This window comes from Microcaecilia unicolor, chromosome 7, assembly GCF_901765095.1.
Source record: "Microcaecilia unicolor chromosome 7, aMicUni1.1, whole genome shotgun sequence".
Taxonomy (NCBI): Eukaryota; Metazoa; Chordata; class Amphibia; order Gymnophiona; family Siphonopidae; genus Microcaecilia; species Microcaecilia unicolor.
The window spans coordinates 205755996-205781648 of NC_044037.1; the positions used below are offsets into that span (position 1 = coordinate 205755996).

General features: G+C 42.2%; 1 protein-coding gene across 2 annotated transcripts in view; it reads left to right on the top strand.

Annotated features, from left to right (window-relative positions):
- Positions 1-25653, top strand: part of STAT4 (signal transducer and activator of transcription 4) — a 227136-nt gene that overhangs the window by 133962 nt on the left and 67521 nt on the right. For both annotated transcript variants that reach the window (XM_030210264.1, XM_030210265.1), the window contains 4 exons: positions 3297-3356; positions 11601-11621; positions 13242-13335; positions 20491-20535. In XM_030210264.1, the coding sequence (XP_030066124.1) occupies positions 3297-3356; positions 11601-11621; positions 13242-13335; positions 20491-20535 (220 nt within the window). The remainder of the gene's footprint in view (positions 1-3296; positions 3357-11600; positions 11622-13241; positions 13336-20490; positions 20536-25653) is intronic.

Consider the following 25653-nt stretch of genomic DNA (forward strand, 5'->3'; position numbering starts at 1 on the left):
GCCCAAATACAAATCTTTTTTATTTCAAAATTTCTGACTTTTATATAATGTAATCCATTTATGTGCAACCCAAAATGGGCGTGGCTATGGGAGGAGCATGGGCAAGTCAGGGATGTTCCAAAGAATTATGCAAAAGTGTCACAGAATTTGGGGGCTGCGCACCCAAGTTGTGTGCCAGGATTTACACCAAGTTTCAGTTGGTTTAAGTCCTCACATAGAAAATTGGGTCCCAGAACACACACTAGCCACTGGATTCTATTTAACGTGCCTAGCGTTCCATGCCAAAATCCAGGCATATTCTATAACAATGCACATAACTTAATTGACTTAACAAGCCAATCAGCATTGTTAATGGCGCTTAACAAGCAATAATGAGCAATAATTGGCAATAATTAGAATTTATGCACACAAATCGCTAAGTGTATTCTGTTACACACTGCGCCTAAATTTTAATGCGTGCAGGCAAAAAGGGGCATGGTTATAGGTGGGGAAATGGGTGTTTCATGGGCGTTCCAAAATTTATGCACACTGTTATAGAATATGGCCTTCTGTGCCTAAATACGTGAGTCAGCATTTACGCCACATTTTCTTTGGTGTAGTTTTAGGCGCTAGGATATAAACTAAGCATATATTTTCAGTTGAAAATGCATCTTTAAAAAAAAAATTTAAGTACATAAGTAATGCCACACTGGGAAAAGACCAAGGGTCCATCGAGCCCAGCATCCTATCTACAACAGCGGCCAATCCAGGCCAAGGGCACCTGGCAAGCTTCCCAAACGTACAAACATTCTATACATGTTATTTCTGGAATTGTGGATTTTTCCCAAGTCCATTTAGTAGCGGTTTATGGACTTGTCCTTTAGGAAACCGTCTAACCCCTTTTTAAACTCTGCCAAGCTAACGCCTTTACCACGTTCTCCGGCAACAAATTCCAGAGTTTAATTACGCGTTGAAGAAATGTTTTCTCCGATTTGTTTTAAATTTACTACACTGTAGTTTCATCGCATGCCCCCTAGTCCTAGTATTTTTGGAAAGCGTGAACAGACGCTTCACATCCACCTGTTCCACTCCACTCATCATTTTATATACCTCTATCATGTCTCCCCTCAGCCGTCTCTCCTCCAAGCTGAAAAGCCCTAGCCCTAGCCTCCTTAGTCTTAGGAACTTAAAAGTTATGCTGATAAATTCAGGCCTACCATTTGTTTGCCTAAATTATGAGCCTAATCAGTGCTAAGCTCCTAACTTTTTTCCCCACCATAAATCCACCCCTGTGATCACCCACTTTTTAAACCACCTAAATTTAGGAGTTCAGTGAAATTTTGAGCAACGTTTTAGGTACTCATCCCTAGTTTATGTTTATTTTCCAACTTGATATACTGCCTTTACGAAATAAAAAGGTCAAAGCGCCAAACAATACAGTCTAAAACCATAAAATTTTAGGAAAAGATCACCAATTTTGATAGTAGAGAACATAACCATTCATACAAGGAAGAAAATGGATCTGGGTAAAGGGAGGGAGGGAACAGACAGAGAAAAAGGGGGGTAATCTGAGGGCAATCTCAACAGAGACCAATTTAGAATCATACCCCCAGAAATCAAAGCGTATTCTATAACAATGTGTGTCACTTCATTGATTAACTAGATAATCAGTGCTGTTAATTGGATGTTAACAAACAATTATCAGCACTAATTGGCATCAATTGAGATTTACACGCACAACTTGCTAAGTTATTCTGTAAAGTGGTGCACCTAAATTCTAAGTCGCATAGTTGAAAAGGGGACATGGCCATGGGCGGGGTGTGGGCATTTCTACAATCTATGCACATTATTATAGAATACACCTGCTCTGCACCTAATTTGCTTGTCAGGATGTACGCCAAGTAAAACATGACCTAAATAGACAGCCAAATTTGGTTGCGTGGAGAGGCGCTTGGCATATTCTATATACCACGCAGAAATTTGAGCCAACTGTATAAAATTTAGGCGTACATTAGAGAATAGGCCTAGGCATATTTTTTTTCCACACAGATTTTTCAGGTGCCATATGTAGAATCTAGCCTATAACTCTTAAAGTTAGGAGCATAAATCCTTTGGATATTGGGCCCACTAAATATATGTATTCTTTTAAACACCACAGCCGGGGTTTTAAAAAAAACACACTCATCTCTGGGTTTGAATACTGATCATTAATCCTTAAATGTATCATTTAAGTAAATGATACATTTTTAACAATTAGAAGAATGTAGCTTGTTGTAATATTCTCCCTATACCTGGGTTTTCAGATTACAAATGAGCTTCCAAAGCTCAGCAATACATAAGAACCTAGAGGGATTTAATGCCTTTCCAGGGGACAAGCTGAGAATTTGAGCAATTCTGTGCATTTTTATGAGCCCAACCGTGTTCTTGATTTATCAGGGAGAAACGTGGTGTGGTAGCCTTGTTAGTCCACTTTTAAAGGCAATAAATAAATAAAAATAAATAAAACAAAACATAGAAAATAAAATAAGATGATACCTTTTTTATTGGTCTAAATACATTTTTTGATTAGCTTTTGAAGATAACCCTTCTTCAGATCAGAAAGGTGCAAATGTTGACAAATATCAGAATATATAAGTGAAACACAAAAGCATTCCAGTGACAGTCTTACAGGAAGAGGGTGGGGTGGGTTAGGTGAGAAACAGGGAGAGCTGGGTGGGTGAAAGACAGGGATAGATGGATGGCTGTAACAGGTTGACAAAGCAGTATAGTTTTATGATTTATAATGTTCAGTTATTTTTATACCCCACGCTTTCCCACTCATGGCAGGCTCAATGTGGCTTACATATTGTATACAGGTACTTATTTGTACCTGGGGCAATGGAGGGTTAAGTGGCTTGCCCAGAGTCACAAGGAGCTACCTGTGCCTGAAGTGGGAATTGAACTCAGTTTCTCAGGACCAAAGTCCACCACCCTAACCACTAGGCCACTCCTCCACTGGGATAGAAAACCCAGATTGGTGTCAAAATAGTTCATCATTTTGACTTCAAAGGTCATACATTCCTGGATTGTCTTAAAATTTCCTTTTAGTAATCTCACCATAAAATCACTGATGCAGTGTTCTGGTTTTATAAAGTACTGTTCCACAAACAAGACATCTTGGTCAGCATTGTGATGTTTAATATTATGCCTATGTAAATTGATTCTTGCCTTTAGCATCTGACTTGTTCCTCCAATATAGCACCCTTCTTCACACTCTTTGCATTGATGAGACTTTCCTAGAACTGAGTTTTCACAGGTTTACTGTTCTTGCTTCACAGGCTGCTGGTTAAACTACCAGAACTGAATTACCAGTTACGTGTCAAAGCAACTATTGACAAGTAGGTGCTGACCTTCAGCATGTTGGATGTTTTTCAAGGACAGTACTGTTAAAAATGCTTTAGCATTGCAAAAGACTGAGAGATTGACCCTCCTTGAATGGATTCTGTTATCCCTGTATGAAACAGCGCAGCTGGCTTTTAAGAGTTAAAACCATAATGGGCCTTTGGGGGAATGGCTAAAGCTAACAAAAATATGCAGGCATGTATTCCTTCTTAACACTGGGCTCACAGTAATTATTGCTTCAGTGATGCATGCCGAGACCTTCTTACATTAAGAGGAAGTTATTAGTGTACAAAAAGTTGGTTTTCTAAAGGCTACTATTATTTAACAAGCAGGGTAAATCATACTAGTAATGATGCAACAAACATGAAACTTGCTTTAAAGGGCTGGATTCAGGTCCAGATGCACTAAACCTTAACGACCCTCTAACAACCTTTTAACAAAGGAAATTCCTAACCGTTGCATGCATTAAAGGCCTTTTTCCGACGAAGCAAGCAGCTAACGAAAACGGAATACAAAAGAGTAACTACCATTGTAATGTGGACGATTCGGGATGCACTAACCATACCGACGATTGCACCGAATCATTTACCGCGATATATTTTACGTGTAGTTAGAGCTGTCCTTAAGGCCTGAGCTGTCAGACACGCCGCTACTCCCCGCTCCCCCTTGCAGCATGCAAATCCAAGCTGGCATGTTTAAAAGTGAGAATAAATAAAAACGCTACCGCAGTACTTCCTAGGCTTCCCCCTGCATCCATAGGAAACTAAAAACAAAAATCGAAATAAGATCGGAAGGGGGCAAGGGCGCTCGTCAGGAGCGTCCTGTATGAACGGCCTTGCCCCCCCCCCGCTGCTCCCCGCTTCCCGCAGCTTCCCCCTGCACGAAAAATCTTAATTTTAGCAGCCCCGGTCCCCCTCCCTTCCTGTTCCTTTTTCTCTTCTCTGCCAAAGCTCCGCCTCCCATCATCCTCCGCCCCGGTGCCCGCCCTCGCCACCCCCACTGAGGTCATCGCCACCGCTCCCCCCCTCCACCGGGACCACGTCAGAAGAGGGCGGGCCTAGGCCACAGAATGAGAGACGTCATGAAGACTCGGCGACGAACAGATCTTCTTCCTGCCCGTGCAGCGCCTTCAGACAGAGGTGAGAGGCGCTGCACAGGCCCGGTAATGTGGAGGGGGATCCCGGTGGAGGGGGGAGCAGTGGCGACGACCTCAGGGGGGGGCGGGGCACGGGGGCGGAGGATGACGGGAGGCGGAGCTTTGGCAGAGAAGAGAGAAAGGAACAGGAAGGGAGGGGGACCGGGGCTGCTAAAATTAAGATTTTGGGGCTGCTAAAATTAAGATTTTTTGTGCAGGGGGAAGCGTCGGGAAGCGGGGAGCAGCGGGGGGGGGGGGGGCAAGGCTGTCCATGCAGGACACTCCTGACAAGTGCCCTTGCCCCCTCCCGATCTATTTTGATTTTTGTTTTATTTTTTTCTAGTGCAGGGGGAAGCGGGGAGCCACATGTTTGTGTTGTGGGTTTTTTTTTTGTTTTGACGTTTGTGGCATGCGCAGAGCAGCCAGCATAACGCTTGGCTGCTCTGCGCATGCTTTAGGGGCCGATTACCGACAGGGATTACGAATGTTTAATACATTGTGCTATTCAATACCGCACCGAACGTGTGTGACTTGTTTTTTTGGTGCATTCTATGTTTTTTCAAATTCATTAGGACTTTTACGTATTAGTTTTTTTTAACGTTTGATTGATGCATCTGGGCCTCAGTACATAAGTACATAAGTATTGCCACACTGGGAGAGACCAAAGCTCCATCAAGCCCAGCATCCTGTTTCCAACAGTGGCCAATCCAGGTCACAAATACCTGGCAAGATCCAAAAAAAATGTTCAATACATTTTATGCTGCTTATCCCAGAAATAAGCAGTGGATTGGCGCTCAAAATTTGTGCCAAGAAAAATTGGTGCTGAACTGTACTCTGTAATGGGCGTTCCAGGATTGGCACCCTTTATAGAATAGGGTGTAGCACCAGGATCACATGAGGTGTTACACAGTCTGAAACTAGGTGTCAATCCTGGTGAGCAAGTTGGGCGTTGATCCGCACTATTCTGTAAGACTGCTCACATATTGAGGGAACATCCCTGACCCACTGATGTCCCTCCCATGGCCACAACCCTTTCCAGATCCATGCAGAAACACTCAGGTGCTTTGTTTTGCATTTTCCTGCAGAGTTAGGAGATGTGATGCTAAGAACTTCCTTATATTTCCATCAGTTAAGGGAAAGAAAAGATTAGCATTTTTTTTTATAAATCTCTGGCTGTTCAAAGAGCACGATTATGGAAAGAATTTGCTGGAATGTTCTTTATCTCACAGTCATATCTCTCATTTAGGAAGAATATAAAAACTTACTTATTTAAAAAGTTTGTAATTTAATCAATTTTTTTTGTCTGAGTTTTTTTTTAGCTTCCCAGAAGTATGTTTTGGTTTTCTTGATGTTTGGATAAGCCTAGATGTAAAGTAATGTAATGTAATATAATTCTATAAATGGGCATGTAAGAGTTTTTTCATGCAGATTGCCATTTCTACCCTGTTTCAGAACCTTGCATCTGTTAGAATGCTTTTCTGCACCAAATGTTTGGCGTCAAAGTGCCACCTAACGTTCACTGCCATATATAGAATTCCCCCCCAAAAGGGGTAATTCTATAAATATGGCACTATCATTTCTGCTTTTTATTTCAAAACGGCTCTAGTAATATTTCAAAAAACTTTTAATTGTTGTAATTATATTAAAAACATATTTCTCTACTCGTTGTCACTGACTTCTTGCCCTATACTGTTCTAAACAATATTTACAACAGTATTGAAAACAGCATTGAAAGCAGCATTCATTTGGAGTTATGTATATTTTTTTCAATTATACAACCGTTTTAGTTAATATCAGATTACTTAATCTCTGTAAAATACTTGATGAGCGCCACGCCTTCCACGTGGCCAGTATGTGGTAATCAGTCAGTTGTATAAGTCCCAAATGTGCCGTTACTCCATTAACCATTCATGTTTATGCTTCTCATTATACAGCATTATGTAGGGCTTGAAGGAACCAGTGAGAAACTCCTTTTCAACTTCTAGTATTTGCCATATATGTCGGTTCCCCAATGCTGATCCGCATTTCATAACATCTTCCTCAGGAGGAACCACCGTCTCGTCTTTTATTCAGCTACATGCCGGTTAGGAACTCCCTTAGGCGTGGACCGCTAGACGCCGCATCAGGAGTTACTGAGACGAGACGGTGGTTCCTCCTGAGGAAGATGTTATGAAATGCGGATCAGCATTGGGGAACCGACATATATGGCAAATACTAGAAGTTGAAAAGGAGTTTCTCACTGGTTCCTTCAAGCCCTACATAATGCTGTATAATGAGAAGCATAAACATGAATGGTTAATGGAGTAACGGCACATTTGGGACTTATACAACTGACTGATTACCACATACTGGCCACGTGGAAGGCGTGGCGCTCATCAAGTATTTTACAGAGATTAAGTAATCTGATATTAACTAAAACGGTTGTATAATTGAAAAAAATATACGTAACTCCAAATGAATGCTGCTTTCAATGCTGTTTTCAATACTGTTGTAAATATTGTTTAGAACAGCATAGGGCAAGAAGTCAGTGACAACGAGTAGAGAAATATGTTTTTAATATAATTACAACAATTAAAAGTTTTTTGAAATATTACTAGAGCCGTTTTGAAATAAATTGTGAGTTTTGGCTCTGGGATTCGCAGTACATTCCCTATTTGGATATATTACTATCATTTCTGCACCAAATACACAGGTAAATGATTAGAATTCAGGTATTGTGAGAGTGGGGGTTGTGACTGGCAGCATGAGGGATTTTTTTTTATGTTTCACTATGTAATTTGATGTTTATTGAGGCTGAGTTATCCCTCTCCCCCCTCATCACACCCTCCCTAGGGTTTATCTGACAGACTTGTTCCTCCTGCTCCCAGTGGAGGGTGCACAGGGCCGAACAGATAGAAGCTCCCCACATCAGGGAGCAGAGCATCAAGGATAATTTCTTTTTCACTGATTAATTACTTTACCTGTGGCCATTTTCTGACCTCAGATACCATTAGATTCTGTTGTAGGTATGATTACTAGAGAGATCTGTTCACCTACTGCCTGTAACCCTCCCCACACCCCTTTCCTAGTTCCATTCTTATTGTTTTTATATTTGGTCATTTTTACTTTCCATATCAAGCTGATCAATCCATAGACTGGTGGGGTTGTGTCCATCTACCAGCAGGTGGAGATAGAGAGCAATCCTTTTGCCTCCCTATATGTGGTCATGTGCTGCCGGAAACTCCTCAGTATGTTCTCTATCTCAGCAGGTGGTGGTCACACACAGCAGCAGCTCTGGCTAGGTCTCCAAGCCTAATTTTTAGGTTTTGTTGAGTACCTGGGGTTGAGGGCTCTTCTTGAGCAAGTGCAAACCTGGTGGCGCCAGGTCCCTCCTTTTCTCCCCCCTCCCGCTGGCTTCGTTCCATTCTTATTGTTTTTATATTTGGTCATTTTTACTATTGTTATGCTGTGAATAAAATGTAAGCTTTATGTTAAACTGTACCTGCTGTACACTGCCTTAGGTGAATCTCTTCATACAGGCAGTTAATAAATCAAAATAAATAAATGAATTATCAGGGAAACTCTATATATGGTGCTGAACATTAGGTGATACTTCTGTGCCAAATTCTTAGCACAGAAAAGCAAGGCATCAAAGTGGGACAGAAACGGCAGATCCGCATGACAGCACACTAACACGTCCATTTATAGAATAGCTTCTAAGTGTTTCCGTGTGGATTTGCAAAGGGGGCGTGGCCATGGGAGGGGCATTGGCAGGTCAGGGGCATTCCCTTAGAATGCGTGCAGTGTTTTAGAGTAGTACAGATCAGTGCCCAAGTTGCACGCAGGGATTTACACCTGGTTTCAGTTGCCGTAATTCCTCATGCCCAAAATTGAGCATGGATCCAAGCACTATGCACTTCTGTAGACAGAGCACCAGTCCTGGAACGCCTGTTCAAGAATACTGTTCAACATTGATTTTTGACAGTGATGAGTTTTGAGCACCATGTACTGAATCCATCCTAATATGTGCATATCTGTGCATATACACATGTAAATGCCTAAAAATCCATTTAGATACTATTCTGTAAATATGCATATATCTTACATTGCATGTATTTGACAGGTGAGTTTATATATAGGCAGAGCATGGGCAGGACTCACACATAAGTAACATAGAATACTATCCAGCTTATTTTCGAAGGAGAAGCGCGCCCATCTTCCAACACAAATCGGGAGATGGGCGCCCTTCTCCTAAGGGCGGCCAAATCGGTATAATCGAAAGCCGATTTTGGCCAGCCTCAACTGCTTTCCATCGCAGGGACGGCCAAAGTTCAAGGGGGCATGTTGGCAGTGTACCGACGGCGGGACGGGGGCGTGGTTAAGAGATGGCTGTCCTCGTCTGATAATGGAAAAAAGAAGGGTGGCCCTGACGAGCATTTGGCCGACTTTACTTGGTCCCTTTTTGTTCACGACCAAGCCTTGAAAAGGTGCCTGAACTGACCAGATGACCACTGGAGGGAATCGGGGATCACCTCCCCTTACTCTCCCAGTGGTCACCAACCCCCTCCCACCCAAAAAAAAAAAAATTAAAAACATTTTTTGCCATCCTCTATGCCAGCCTCAATTGTCATACCCAGCTCCATGACAGCACTATGCAGGTCCCTGTAGCAGTTTTTAGTGGGTACTACAGTGCACTTCAGGCAGGCGGACCCAGGCCCATCCCCCCTACCTGTTACTAAATGGGAGCCCTTCAAAACCCACCACAAACCCACTGTACCCACATTATCACAGTTTATAATATTCTTCTTACATGTCCTTTGTAATGGGGTTTTTTTTTTACTATGTAAGCCGCATTGAGCCTACCGTGTGTGGGAAAGCGTGGGGTACAAATGTAATAAATAAATAAATGTAGGTGCCCCCCTTTACCCTTTAAGGGCTATGGTACTGTTGTACATTTGTGGGTAGTGGGGGTTGGGGGGCTCAGCACCCAAGGTAAGGGAGCTATGCACCTGGGAGCAATTTCTGAAGTCCACTGCAGTGCCCCCTAGGGTGCCCGGTTGGTGTCCTGGCATGTGAGGGGGGATCAGTGCACTAGGAATGCTGGCTCCTCCCACGACCAAATGACTTGCATTTGGTCGTTTTTGAGATGGGCGGCCTCGGTTTCCATTATCGGCGAAAACCGAGGTCGGCCATCTCTAAGTCTGGCGATCTCAACATTTAGGTCGACCATCTCTAAGGTTGACCTAAATGTTGAGATTTGGCCGGCCCCGACCGTATTATTGAAATGAAAGATGGATGCCCATCTTGTTCGATAATACGGTTGGCTCCGCCCCTTCCTGGGGCCGTCCCCGGAGATGGGCGCCCCCGTTCGATTATGCCCCTCCACAACACATACGAGACACACAACATAAAACAACAAAATAGAAAATATAGAATGTATCAAATATACAATAAGAACCAGTCTATAATTACATTAAAGTCCAAACAAAGGTCAAACAGTAGAGAAACAAAGCAAAAAACACACACACAAGGTGGTGTGCAAATGCATAAAAGTCCTTTATTTAGTTATTCCAGGATCCGTCATGGGTTGTGTTCTGGCCAAAAGGCCTGCATCAGGGATCCAACAGTCTAGAAAAAACTAACAAATATACATATAGTTAAGAGCAACTTAATGACAAATACATCAGACCAAAAAGGCAAAAGATGAACCGAATAGGTCTGACACAAAAAGCTAAAAACAATCATAAAATACCTATATAAATATATACACATGAAATGGTTACATAAAAGAATACATATACGTTTGTATAAACCAAGAGATTTCATATAGAAAATCATAAAAACCAAATAATATGAAAAAAGTTTTAAAAAAACAAACAGAGTCTACCTCTGGATATGGTGTCCTATACCCCAAACCAAACTTGCTAATAAGAATAATTTAGCACTTATTAAGGCTATTTAAATTCATATTTATGTGTTCACTTCTTTGTGTCTAATATACGGTCTGTCTATTTTTTAGGTAATTGAATAGTTTTATAACGATGTATATTTGTTAGTTTTTTTCTAGACTCTTGGACCCCTGATGCAGGCCTTTTGGCCAAAACATAATCTGTGTCGGATCCTGGAATAACTGAATAAAGGACTTTTATGTGTTTTGCACACCACTGTGTGGTTTTTCTGGGTTTTTTTGTTTGTTTGTTTGTTTACTTTGCTTCTTCACTGTTTGATCTAAATCATACTAACGTTCACAGTATATAGCCTTGTGATACTCTATTTCAGGATAATCTTAGAAGACCTCAGTCATCAGAGTCATGGGGCACTATATAGTTTTAGCCGCCACTCCTCCAATCCTCATTGGTCTCTGTGATATGTGTTATTTAATATAATATTTTGTTTGTTTTTAGTTTTAGTTGTTTTTGTTTTAACTAGAGGTATTCTCCATAAATTTTGTTAATGCTCTTAAATTACTACTTAGAGTTTTATGCTATGCAAGCACTTAACTTCAATAAGTCTGTTTGAGGGATCTGCTGTCCGACTTTGTGTTTCGCCATTCTGGCTGTTTCAAGGATATCTCCCCGTCTCGGTATCATGTCATCACGTCTTGTGCTATTTAAGAGCCTTAAGGGAGTTTTGATCTAAATCATAGGCACATATTTTACCTGTTATTCTGGTATTATTTAAAGAGAAAGCTGGTGCCTACTTTTCTTTATAGAATAGGCATCGCATAAGTGCATCACATGACATGATACCGAGACTGAAAAAAGTTGTGAGCAAAATCTAAATAAATATACACATAGGTTACAAAATAACACACTTGTAAGCACACACTTGAGCTACCTATATCTACACCAGTGCCTGGGCCTGTGTAAATGCATGCTGCCACATTTTAACTTTGATTTGGGCTGTTTTTGTGCTGCCCATACTCCAACCATTTACATGATACTCTCATCTTGACTGTGCTTTATTTTCTATGTACAAAACTGTGGGGGTTTACAGTGCTAATGAGTGTAACCTGAGACTGTAGGCAATCTTCCTTTTGGAATAACACAGCATTTTTATAGGATTAGCAAATTTCACAACGAATAACATTATTGCTTTGCTTTGTTTTGTTACTTCTTTTTTAAAGGAATGCATCGTTTACTGTGAGGTAAGAAAAACATAAGGTAAAACTACTTATGCACTTACGCATTCATTCACTTGCTCAGCCAATGTCCTTCAATTTCTGGACTTCCACATTAATTGGAATCTGGTCCAGTCCCACCCACAGCAACATTAACATTGTAGCAAGGATTCAGGAGCCAGGCCTGGCTATAGATATTACAGTGGCTGCCTGAAAGACAGGAGCCTGAGTGCCCTCTGTGGTTCTCATTGCCTGTACCTGTTGCTCTGGAGCTGTATTTGGGATATTTTTCTCTGTTAAAAAAAGGGGGGGGGTGGAGGTTCAGAACAGTGAACACTCCTCATCCTGGATGACCCAGGTCTGAAGATCAAGCACCATTTTCTATCTAAGCAACCTATCTGGCAGTTAAAGTTAATGCAAAGAACTGCAGAGCAATGCACTTGGGGTATAGAAATCCAAAGGAGATATACAAGGTAGGAGGTGAGAGACTGAGGATCTTAAGGTGGTGAAACAATGTGACAAGGCAGTGGCCACAGCCAGAAGAATGCTAGGCTGCATAGAGAGAGGTAAAGCTAGCAGAAGAAAGGAGGTGTTACTATCCCTGTACAGGTCATTAATGTGACCTCACATGGAGTATTGTGTTCACTTTTGGAAGCCATATGTAGCTAATGATATAAAAAGACTTGAAGCAGTCCAGAGAAAAGGAACAAAAATGATATGGGATTTGTGCCAAAAGTTGTATGAGAAGAAACTTGAGTTTCTGAATTTGTGTACCCTAGAGCAAGGTTTCTCAACACAGTCTTCAGGACACACCAAGCTAGTCAGGTTTTCAAGATACCCATAATGAATATGCAAGAGATAGATTTGCATACAATGTGTTTATTTATTGTTGCTTATATCTTAATAATCTGTTAATTATTCAGTTCTATGTGGCTTAGAATAATTAGGACTAGAAATGCATACAATGGAGGCAGAGGATATTCACTTTGGATATCTTGAAAACCAGACTACCTTGATGTGTCCCGAGTACTGGGTTGAGAACCCTGTCCTAGAGGAAAGGAGGCTAAGGGAGATATGCTACAGATATTTAAATACTTGAAAGGTACTAATATACAAACAGATCTTTTCCAGAGACAGGGAAAGTGGTATAACTAGGAGACATGAATTGAGGTTGCAGGATAGTCAACTTAGGAGTAATGTTTTTCATGGAGAGGGTGGTGGCTGCCTGGAATGCCCTCTGCGGGGAAGTGATGGAATTCAAAAATATGTAGAATAAACCTAAAGGATCCCTATGTGGAAAGATGATTTCCTCAAAACAAAACTTAGCGGTTGCCTCCAGTAGTTGGAAAGTAAGGCCAGTGCTAAGCAGACTTTTATTCTCTGTGACCCAAAAATAGCAACGACAAATCAAGAATTATGCATATTTTATATCACATTCATGTCATATGCTAGGTGTGTTGTCAGTTTGCAAAACTGTTGTTTGGCTCTGGTTGCCTTGCTGGGCGGAGTGGATGGACTCTGAGGGTTTGTATCTGGGGTCATTTACTAAGTTACTATGTTACTATCCTAATGGCATTGAACCTACAAAATTAATATTAATATTCATATAAAAATCTTCATATGCCTAATTATTGTGTCATTTTCTAGCAATCGTAGGTTTGTTCTACTAGGCACTCACATCAAAGTGATGAATATGGAAGAATCTGCAAATGGAAGTCTTTCTCTGGAATATCGACATCTGGTAGGTTGTTTGGTTCATAGTCTGGGGCCTGCCAAGCTCGTTGATATTGTGAACACTGGACACTGGCCTTCTTTGAAGAAAGATTTATATTAATAAATGACATATATCTAGGCTCCGTTCAGTATCATAGCTCGCATGCATTTCTCTATCTTCAATCTGAGTTCTTGCCTCAAAATTTGCAAAGTAAACGTAAAAATATACCCTGAGATACTATTGGCTACATAATAACTAGTCCTATTATAATTAGCACCTGTATTGGGTAGGAGGGGGGGATTTTTATTATATAAGCCTCAGAGCTCAGCTGCTGATGTAGTCTGGCAGAAATGCTAACATCCAGCTGTTCCCAATTGTAGCAGGACAGAGGTTTCCCCAGGTTTGGGCTGAAAACAATTGAGTTAAGGCTATTTAAATTCTACATACCTACATTTATGGGAAAGGCTTCTGTTCAAAGAGACAGGTTGGGTCACATTGAGGGGCATAATCGAACGGAAACGTCTATCTCCATGGGCGTTTATCTCCGAGAATGGGTCCGTGAAGGGGTGGACCGAACCGTATTTTCGAAAAAAATAGACGTCCATGTTTTATTTGACAATTTGTGAGCTGGGCGTTTTTGTTTTTCAGTGATAATGCAAAATGAAAGCACCCAGCTCAAAAACGAATAAATCCAAGGCATTTGTTTGTGGGAGGGGCCAGGAGTCGTAGTGCACTGGTCCCCCTCACATGCCAGGACACCAACCGGGCACCCTAGGGGGCACTTTTACAAAAAAAAAAAAAAAAAGGTAAAAGAGCTCCCAGGTGCATAGCACCCTTCCCTTGGGTGTTGAGCCCCCCAAATCCCCCTCAAAACCCACTGCCCACAAGTCTACACCATTACTATAGCCCTAAGGGGTGAAGGGGGGCACCTACATGTGGGTACAGTGGGTTTGGGGGGCGGTGTGGAGGGCTCTCATTTACCAGCACAAGTGTAACAGGTGGGGGGGGATGGGCCTGGGTCTACCTGCCTGACGTCCACTGCACCCCCTAATAACTGCTCCAGTGACCTGCATACTGCTGCCAGGGAGGTGAGTATGACATTTGAGGGTGAACATAAAAAGTTGTGAAACGGCATATTTTTGTGGTGGGAGGGGGTTTGTGACCACTGGGGGAGTCAGGGGAGGTCATCCCCGACTCCCTCCAGTGGTCATCTGGTCATTTAGGGCACTTTTTGGGGCCCTATTCGTGGAAAAACAGGGTCCAGGAAAAGTGCCCTAAATTCTCGCTAAAAACGCATATTTTTTTTCCATTATCGGCAAAAGGCGCCTATCTTTGATCGGCCGATAACCACGCCCCAGTTCCGCCTTCACCACGCCTTTGACACGCCCCATCAACTTTGTCCGCATCCGCGACGGAGTGCAGTTGAAAACGTCCAAATTCGGCTTTCGATTATACCGCTTTATTCGTTTTTGTGAGATAAACGTCTATCTCCCGATTTGGGTCGCAATATAGGCGTTTTTCTTTTTCAATTATAAGCTGGATTGTATTGCATTTTAAAAATGGATTATAGCACTTGAAGAGCCTTTTCACTTAAGGGAAAGGGATTTGATTTACCGCCTTTCTGGGGTTACAATCAAAGCATTTTACATGTTATATAGAAGTACTTTTTCTGTCCCTAGTGGGCTCAAAATCTAAGGTACCTTTATTACTTTTTGTATTTTTAACCTTTGCATTAACTTTTTGGGAGGCCCCTTGAGAAAAATATGTCAAAATGTGTCTGTGTCAGGGATGTGTATATACATACATATAAATGTATACAAGTAATTGTGGGCACTTTCTTTGAAAAGTGAAGGGCCAAAATTACATGTTGGCTTTCACTCTGTTGTCTAGTTTCCAATGTCTGCCCTTTCTGCCCTTTCTTCAGTAATTATATTGTGATGAACATTTCAGAGGGCAATTTTGGAAAGCATTTCTGCAGATAAAGCAAGGCTTTACTCTGGAAAAGGTGACTGCAAAATCCAGTGAATAGGGAAAGTATTGGCCGAAAAAGGAGGCGATAGTGCCTCTACATTTAGATTATTGTGTACTGTTCTAGAGACCGCACCTTCAAAAGAATGTGAACCGATGGCGTGGATCCAGAGTGTACCTACTAAAATGGTCAGTGGTCTTTGTCATAAAGCATGTGGGTTAAGACTTAAAGATCTCAGGGGTCCTTTTACTAAGGTGCACTGAAATATGGCCTGCGGTAGTGTAGACACATGTTTTGGGCGCACGCAGAATCATTTTTTAGCGTACCTGTAAAACATGCCTTTTTTTATTTTTGCCGAAAATGGACATGCGGCAAAATGAAAATTGCTGCTTGTTCATTTTGGGTCTGAGACCTTACCACCAGCCATTGACCTAGTGGTAAAGTCTTACGTGGTAACCGGGCGGTAATGACCTACGCGCGTAAGATGCCACTTGACACGTGTAGCTGATGTGCGCCAGAAAATAAATATTTTTCGGACACGCGGTAGCCGGGTGGTAACTCAGAATTGTGCGTGTAGGCGCTTAAGCAGCTTAGTAAAAGGGCCCCTCAATCCCCCAAATTCTATATATTGCACCTTAATTTGTGTGCAAAAATTGAAGCATATTCTACAATAATGTACATAACTTAATTGGTTAACTAGCTAATCAGTGCTGTTAATTGGATGTTAACAAGCAATTATCAGCACTAACTGGTATTAATTAAGATTTATGCACTCAACTTGCTAAGTGTATTCTGTAATGTGATGCGTGTAAATTTCAAGTTGATTAGTTTAAAGGGGGCGTGACTATGGGCATGAAATAGGTGGGTCATGGGCATTTTGAAAATCTATGCGCATTATTATAGAATACCCCCGATCTGCGCCTAATTTAGGTGTCAAGATTTAGGCCAAGTAAAACATGGCCTAAATGGATGCGGCCAAATGTGATCGCATGAAGAGGCCCTCGGCGTATTTTATATACTGTGTGGATATTTAAGCCAATTTAGGCTTACATTATAGAATACACTTAGTCATATTTTTTTTCTATGCAGATTTTTCAGACACCATATGTAGAGTCTAGCCCAATGTGTACACCCTGGAGGAAAGACAGGACAGGGAAGAAATAATAGAGACATTTAAATACTGCCAAGGTATAAATACACAGGAGGTGGGCCTCTTTCAAGTGGGAAAGGCTGTGGAACAAGGGTAAAAGTAAACATTAGTAACCAAAGGAAATATTTCTTTAGAGAAAGAGTACTAGATTTGGGGAAGGGCCTACCAGTGGAGTTAGTAGACACAAGGAGGGTATCTGAATTCAAGAAAGCACAGTGGATCTCTGAGGCAGAAGAATGAACTGTAGAGATAAGCAGTTAGTGTTCTTGGGCAAACTAGATAGAAAATGGTAACAGACAAAGACCATTTGGCCTATCAGCTCAATACTGAACTGCCACACTCAGCAGTTTTTTTTGTTTTTTTTTAATTAATTCTTTATTCAATTTAAACATAAAATACAAGAAACATCTTGATTGGAAAAGCATCATAGAAATAAGGTTAATCATATTACAGGAAAAAAAAAAGAAAAGAAAATACATTTTTCCTTTAAGTAGGTAATGATACTCAAGTCCATAATTTAGGATCCAAGATTTAGGAATTCCGGGAGTAAATCATGTAAATTACAAGAAGAAAAATATATAACAAAGGAATTTCATATTCTTACTAAGTTGAGTTAATTATACTTATAATTTAACGCTCGTCCCTTGTCAACGATGCTATCAGGGCTGTCAGATGTGAAGGTTCTGTAAAGACATATTTCTTCTCAGCAACTCTTATTATGCACTTGCAGGGGTATCTTAAAAAAAAGGTGCCCCCCAAGCGCAGCACTTCAGACGTAAGGAGCAAAAATTGTTTCCTTCGTCTACGTGTCTCTTTGGAGACATCAGGAAATAATAATACTTTAAAACCCCAAAAGGGTTTATCTTTGTTTCGGAAAAATAGACGAAAGATCCAATTTTTATCGGGTAATAATGCAGTGGTTGTGACCAAGGTCGCCGCCACTGCTAATTCGGTGTCAGAAGTCTCAAGCAGACGGGATACATCTAATGAATTTTCCAAAATTTGATTCGGTTCCTTTCCTGGTATATAATATGCTAAGGTAAATGGAGGCAAATTATGTTCTGGTATATTCAAAATTTCCCGCATATATCATTTTAACATATCAAGAGGAGCAACAGTCATAATCCTGGGAAAATTGACAAATCTTAGATTATGATTTTTAGTATAATTGTCAAACATTTCAGTTTTTCTCCTAAGGTTTGTCAAATCGTTTGTCATCAACATTTGTACTGATTCCAATTTCATAACTCTTTGTTCCATTTTTTCTCCTTTATCTTCAGTAAGTTTAGTCTTTTCCTCTATCTCTTGTATAGCAATTTCTAGTGAATTTACTTTAGGTATAGTCTCATTAATTTGCTTCAAAAAAGTCTGTCCCAGATTAGAGACCAAATCCCATAAAGCGTCAAGTGTAACCTCTTTTGGCTTGACTACTAACTCAACTGGAATTGCAAACCTTTCAGAAGACTTCACAGGTGGCTTATCCTGACCCTCGGTTCCTGCCTCCTCAGTTCGTAGCGGCCTCACAGGCTCAAGGCCCTCCATTCCTCCCTCTGTTAAAAACTAACCTTCAGCTCGGCGTTCTTCCGGGTCGATAATACCCTCGCGGGGAGACCCCGTCGAGTCATCGAGAAAGGAGCTCGCTCCAACCGGCTGAGGAGGTGGGGTGCGCATAGCGGGGTTCAGCGTGGTCTCAAAGCCAGGGGAAGTCGATTCTCCCAAAACGCCGACGCTCCCTACTGGCAGCATTCCGCTATCCAAATTAACCCTCTGCGGTCTCAAGAATCTCTCAATAGATCCAGGTAAAGAAGGAGTCAGCGACGAGGCTCTGGCCGCTAGCTTCCCTCTGCGCTTCGGCATTGTTAGTCGGAAGTGAGGATCGCAGCAACTTAGTAAGATGCGGCCATCTTGAATCCCTGTTTTCTCAGCAGTTTTTTTAACTGCTAGTTGTAAGTCAAAAAATACCCACATGTTCATTGCTACTATTCAGATAGTGGTCATTGCTGAATATCCAGATAAGTCAGGCAGCACTGGAACTTATTTGGATAGTGGTAATATTTAGGCTCCTATCTGAATAGCTTATCCAGATAACTTCTATCTTGCCTAAATTGTCCAGATAAGTTATCTGGATAGCAGCTCAAATATTGCCTCTATTTCAGGGGTCCTCAACCCAGTTCTCGGGATACACCTAGCCAGTCAGGTTTTCAGGATATCCACAATGAATATGCATTTATTTACTAATGAGTTTCTTAATTTTTTAAACTGGTTACACTATTATACTTTTCTAAATCCATTAAGAGTTCCACGGCTTTGCATGCCCTACCTCTATTGTATGCAAATCTATCTCATGCAAATTCATTATGGGTATCCTGAAAACCTGACTGGCTAGGTGCGTCCCAAGGTCTGGCTTGAGAACCCCTGCTCTATCTGCATAAGTTCCGGAACCACCCTGGCTCCACCCACACTCCACCCAGACGCTATGCACATAGTACAGAGTCAGTCTGTAGGGATATTCAGAGGCACTGTACGGATAATGCCTGTGAGTATCTCGGTCAGCAGCACTTATCTGGATAGCAGATGCTGAGGGGGATCACTTTCACCTTGGGCTACTAGACTGCTGGGAGACCCTCGGGTCTGTGGGGCTGTATGTGCTCGAAGGAGGATCAGATCAGGAGAGTGGTTTATGTACTGGGGAATCAAATCAGAGGCGGAGGATATGCACTGCTGCAGCTTTCCATTCGTCAAGTTGGGGCAGTAGCTGCACCTCCAGACAGCTGCACTTAACACCAACTCTTGAGGTGGCGTTATATGTTGGCACACTATCAGCAGTTATGACAGCTAGTGCAGAGTACTGATCTGTGCACTAGCTGTCACAGCTCAGCTCTGCCATGTCATGCTTGCAACCTGCCTCTACCCGCATTAAGCAGTTAGCACGGGCTTTTCGCTATGCTGGCTAGTTTTAACACAAAGTAGCTGTTAGTGCGGGTCCACGTTTACATCTACCATATAGTACAACCCATGCTAACTGTTTTAATACAGCTTAGTAAACAGGGCCCATGGGCAGCTATATGTTTTTATAAAATAATGCCTAAGAAGGTGCCTACTTGCCCTTTTAAACTGGGTGCCCCATTATGAAATTACTTTCTATGAGCTTTCCAAGCCCAGTGGATCCATTTCTCTCCCCCTAAGTGAAACTCTTCTTAATTCTCATCCAAAGTAGCCAAAATGAAGATGGGCCAAGAGGGAGTACAAAGAAAAGAAGAAAACCAAAAAGTCCCACAAAACGCAACAGAAAAAAAAACCAGTGGGAATGACCAAGCAGAAAAGGAGGAGTATTTTCCCCAACCCATGGAAGTTGAAGTCACTAATACTCCTGAGGAAGCAAGGGAGGAACCCATGGAGTTAGAGAGCACAGCAACTATAACTCCTGCGGATTATGAAGAAATGGAGATAGAAAACTAACCCCCAAAAGGCTTGCTCTCTATATGCAGCAGAGCACCCCTTGAGCTCCTTTCAAAAACTGGTATTATGCAGGTCACCTCCCAACCTTCAGTTTTTATGGACTCCTGATGCAGGCGATAGAGCCGTAACATGTCCCATGCCGTGTCAAGTTCACATCAACTCACTTGACTAGGTTTGACAATAAAGGACATTCTAATATTGGATCACCTGATTTTGTTTTTGCTTGGTCATACCCGCTGTTTTTTGTTTTTTTTCGAGGAGGGAGCACAACTCCCTCTACCCTGTTGGCTCTGATTTCCAAAATGGAACTGAGCAATGTTACCTGGAAAAATGTAGTTATATTTAGTCATACAATCCATAAATATATGTGTATTTGTATTTTCATATTTAACCATCTGTTCTATTTGCATGTCATTAACATTGGCCATTAATACGCATGACAAAGGCCATGTTTATACTTGTTAATGATTGACGTTAGCACACTTTAGTGCATTGGCCCCTAGTGACTTGACTCAGCTATATTGAATCCATGTTTTAAGAAATATGAATACTCTTTATTAGCATTTTAACCTTTATAACCTTAATATGTTCTCATTTTCCACAGCAACCAAAAGAGAGCAAGTCCAATGCAGGAAACAAGGGGAATGAGGTAATGTTTGAAATATCTTAATCTTTTGTTGAAGACTTGTGTGAGAAAGTTCAGTTCCTGTGGTGATAGAGAGCTTGTCCTAGTCAAAAGCTTCATGCAGTGTTCACATACTAATGTAGCCCCTGTGTTTCTGGGCCCATTTCTGGAAAGGGGGGGAATTAGAGTTTTTCAAGGCTGTTCAGCTTGTAAAATTCTGCTTGGTACCTCCCAATAAAATCAGAAGAACCCCACCCAATCATTCCTGATGGGGTTATTTAAAGCTAAACAGCTTACTGAGGTAGTTAGATAGTACTTTTATATCTCATACAATCCATATAGGAAATCAAAATTCAATATGATCCAAAAATTGCAGGCCAAAAAAAGAAAGTACTGATGAGCTTCAGTAGAGAATTTGAATTTTTTTTTTTCCTGGAGAAACTGCAGGTGGATTTTCTGGTTTCAACCAGCAACGTTTGTAGAATTTCCACATGTCTAACAAATTTCCCTTTGGCTACAAACTGGAATTCCAGTTCTTACATAGTAACATAGTAGATGAAGGCAGAAAAAGACCTGCACGGTCCATCTAGTCTGCCCACGATAAACTCATATGTGTATACCTTACCTTGATTTGTACCTGTCTTTTTCAGGGCACAGACCGTATAAGTCTGTCCAGCAGTATTTCCCGCCTCCCAACCACCAGTCCCGCCTCCCATCACCGGCTCTGGCACAGACCCTGTATATGTCTGCCCTCCCCTATCCTAGCCTCTCAACCACCAACCCCTCTTCCCCCCGCCACCCAATTTCAGCTAAGCTTCTGTGGATCCATTCCTTCTGCACAGGATTCCTTTATGCCTGTCCCACGCATGTTTGAATTCCGTTACCGTTTTCATCTCCACCACCTCCCTCGGGAGGGCATTCCAAGCGTTCACCACCCTCTCTGTGAAGAAATACTTCCTGACATCTTTCCTGAGTCTGCCCCCCTTCAATCTCATTTCATGTCCTCTCGTTCTACCGCCTTCCCATCTCTGGAAAAGATTTGTTTGCGGATTAATACCTTTCAAATATTTGAACGTCTATATCATATCACCCCTGTTCCTCCTTTCTTCCAGAGTATACATGTTCAGGTCAGCAAGTCTCTCTTCATACGTCTTGGAACGCAACTCCCATACCATCCTCGTAGCTTTTCTTTGTACCGCTTCCATTTTTTTAACATCCTTTGCAAGGTACAGCCTCCAAAACTGAACACAAAACTCCAGGTGGGGTTTCACCAACGTCTTATAAAGGGGCATTAAAACCTCCTTTCTTCTGCTGGTCACACCTCTCTCTACACAGCCTAGCAACCTTCTCGCTACGGCCACCGCCTTGTCGCACTGTTTCATCGCCTTCAGGTCCTCAGATACTATCACCCCAAGATCCCTCTCCCCGTCCGTGTCTATCAGGCTCTCCCCACCTAACACATACGCCTCCCTTGGATTTCTACTCCCTAAGTGCATCACTTTGCATTTCTTCGCAGTTCTTAATCAGTTAATGTTCAGTGAACTGAAGGAGAATGGGACTAACTGCATTTTTGGAAGCAGAGGCAGTTTACAGGGTTGGGGGGACTTGGTGGGGGGTAATTATAGCAGGTAGGGCAGTTTGGTGATAGTGTGGCAGTTGCAGGGAATATTTTTTGTGTGTGGAGACAGTATGCAGGGTGCTATGGAAGTTGCAGGGGGTAATTTTTAGGGATGGGGCAGTTTGCAGGATGGTGAGGCAGTTGTGTGGGGGTAGGTTTTGGCCTGTGGGAGCAGTTTGAAGAGTGGGTCAGTTATGATGGCTTATTTCTCTGGAATCCCCAGTCCAATTTGGCCAACTTTCACTCAGCTTTTCCCTCATGCCAAGTTTCATCCCATTCCTTTACATTTTCGGAGAGTTATTTTTCCCCTAGACAGTGATTCTTGGCTCCTTTTAAGTTATTCTTTCCAGCTTCATTTGGACTGGAAAGACAAATAAGGGTCAATATTCTGCCACCACAATCAGGGGCTGATGCACAAAGCTTATCAGGCTTTAATGTTTGCTTTTGACCAGTTGTAGCCGGTCTAAAGCAAATGTTATTTAATGAATAACGCACAAAGGGGGTTTCATAGCTCTAATGTGTGCTGTTAGCAGCTACCGAGAACCCTATTACGGCAGGTCTGGACCTTTCATTATGGGGAGCAGCTCGCTTGCACTGTATAGTGGAAGTAGACTGCTCCTCATGGTAGGCGCTGAGGACACCCAACCTGACCCGACCCAGTGCCCCCCCCCAAGACCTTTAAAAGTTCCCTGGTGGTCCAGTGGACCCCAACCCCCCCCCCCCCCCCCCACTCCCAAATCAAACATTCCTGGTGGTCCAGTGGACTGCCTCCTGACCTCCCCCTCACTGTTAACATCACTCCCTGGTGATCTAGTGAACCCCCCCCCCCCACACACACATAACCACATACCTTATGCGCTGGGGGCAGGATCAACACTTTCAAAATGGTGGCTAGGCCCTGAGGCAGGAGGGTTGCTCCTGCTTTCTTGACTCTGGTGCAAGGTATGTGGGTGGGGGGGGCCACTAGACCACCAGTGAGTGATGTTTAGAGTGAGGAGGGGTCAGAAGGCAGTCCACTGGACCACCAGGGTTTTTTTTTTAACTTGGGGGGAGTCAGGAAGTGGTGCGGGGGGGGGGTCAGGGTTGATGTCCCCACTGGACCACCAGTGAACGTTTTAAAAGTCTGGGGGGTCAGCACAACTCAAAAAACTTTCCTGGTGGGCAACCTGTCAAATGCATTTGACAGCTTCGAGTCGCAAACAGCGACCAATGCACAAAGGGGGATTCGTGCATCTCATTTGCATGCGATCCCCTTGTGCATTGGTCTTAAGAACATAAGAATACCCATACTGGGTCAGACCAATGGTCCATCTAGCCCAGTATCCTCTTTCTAACAGTGGCCAATCAGGGTCACTAGTACCTGGCAGAAACCCAAAAAGCAACAACATTCTATGCTACCAATCCCAGGGCAAGCAGTGGCTTCCCTATGTCTGTCTTAATAGCAGACTATGGACTTTTCCTCCAGGAACTTGGTCCAATCCTGTTACTACGTCCTCCAGCAAAGAATTCCAGAGCTTAACTATTCATTGAGTAAAAAAATATTTCCTCCTATTTGTTTTAAAAGTATTTCCATGTAACTTCATTGAGTGTCCCCTAGTCTTTTTGTACTTCTGGAACGAGTAAAAAATTGATTTACTTCTACTCGTTCTACACCACTCAGGATTTTGTAGACCTCAGTCATATCTCTCCTCATCCATCTCTTTTCCAAGCCAAAGAGCCCTAACCTCTTTAGCCTTTCCTCATATGAGAGGAGTTCCATCCCCTTTATCATTTTGGTCACTCTTCTTTGAACCTTTTCTAATTCTGCTATATCTTTTTGAGATACGGCGACCAGAACTGAATGCAATACTCAAGGTGAAGTTGCATCATGGAGCAATACAGAGGCATTATTATCCCTTTCCTAATAATTCCTAGCATCCTGTTTGCTTTTTTGACCACCACCACACACTGGACAAAAGATTTCAGCGTATTGTCTATAGTGACACCTAGATCTTTTTCTTGGGTGCTGACCCCCAAGGTGGACCCTAGCATCAGGTAACTATTATTTGGATTGTGCTTCCCAATGTGCATCACTTTGCATTTATCCACATTAAATTTCATCAGTCATTTGTGTAACTCAGGTCTTGCCGCGATTAGCTTGGGTCCACAAACCCCTCAACCCGGGTCACAGGGAAAACAGTTCTTTTTTTTCTCTCTCTTTCTCCAGTCAGGGTGACATAAGGGATCATATACACACCACACTGAAGTCAAAGTTCGCCTGCAGTCATGCTTGGGAATGGGTCAGTGGTCCAGAATAAAGATCTGGGGTGTTGGGAGCTCAAAAGAGCCTCAACAGTGGTCCTTTTCTCAGTCTAAGAGTTTTATTCAATGCAAAATAACTCTACTGGAACTTCAGCAACTGGCAAACTCTTCAGAACTCACTGTCATTGTAATTGTTTCATTAGTTCATTGTAAGCCACTTAGAGGCTGCTTTATGTGGTAAAAAGCGGGGTATAAATGATCTAAATAAATAAATACATCCAAGACCATCCATGGAAGTCGCAGGCACTTCCTTTCACTCTTTAATTAAGTCAACTCTGTACATATTTACACAGACTCCTGTCCTTCACCCATCCTGTTGGATTTTTTCCTGTCAGGAATAAATTCAAGGCTGCTTTTGTTACTCCTGATACCAATCCAAACTCTTTCAAGCACAGACCCTTTAGGCTGTCCTTCTTCCAGCGATGCTCCTCATGCTAAAGTTTGGCACAGAAATCAGCTCTTAAGTGCTATTCTGTAAATATCGCCTAACTCAGAGTACCATTTATAGAACAGTGCTGTACGTGGATTTTTTCGGTGCCATTTTTTGAATGCCATTTACTGAATCTAGTCCTATCTGCCTAGTGCAGAGGTGGTCCAGAAGGGTATTCAGAAGCCCTATCCAGATCATGGTGCTGAATATTCCAGTCAGCAGCACTTACAGTATTTCGGGATAGCAGATGCTGTTATCTGAATAAGCGCGTCTGAATACTGGCCCAATAATTTACGGGCGAATAAAAAAATTCAATGTAGTTCATCTGTTGAATATCACAGAGAGATATCAAAATCTGTAGAAACATAAAACATAATACTAGGTATTTTAACTGTGTCTTAGTTCTCCTCCTTGAGGCTCTTCTCTTCCTTGAACTCTATGCAGTCTTCCTTCAGTACGCCCTTATTTCACAGACTCTTCTGTAGACAGCTCCTCCAGAACCCTGCAAAGATATTTCCAAGCACCTCATTCCTGATTCCTGGAAGAAGGCTATTGTGGTTCTAGTCTTGAAGAAACCATCCCTCGATCCCAGTCTTCCTGAGATTTTTCACCCAGTATCATCTTTACCCATAGTAGCCAAGGTAACAGAATGTATTTTCTTTGAACAGCTGTTGGCCCAGATTCAGCAACTTTCCTTTCTCCACCCGCAACAGACTGGTTTCAGAGCTTCACATATTGCAGAAACCACAACCACTGCCCATCTTAATGAGTTCCATTCTTCTCTTGAAGCTGG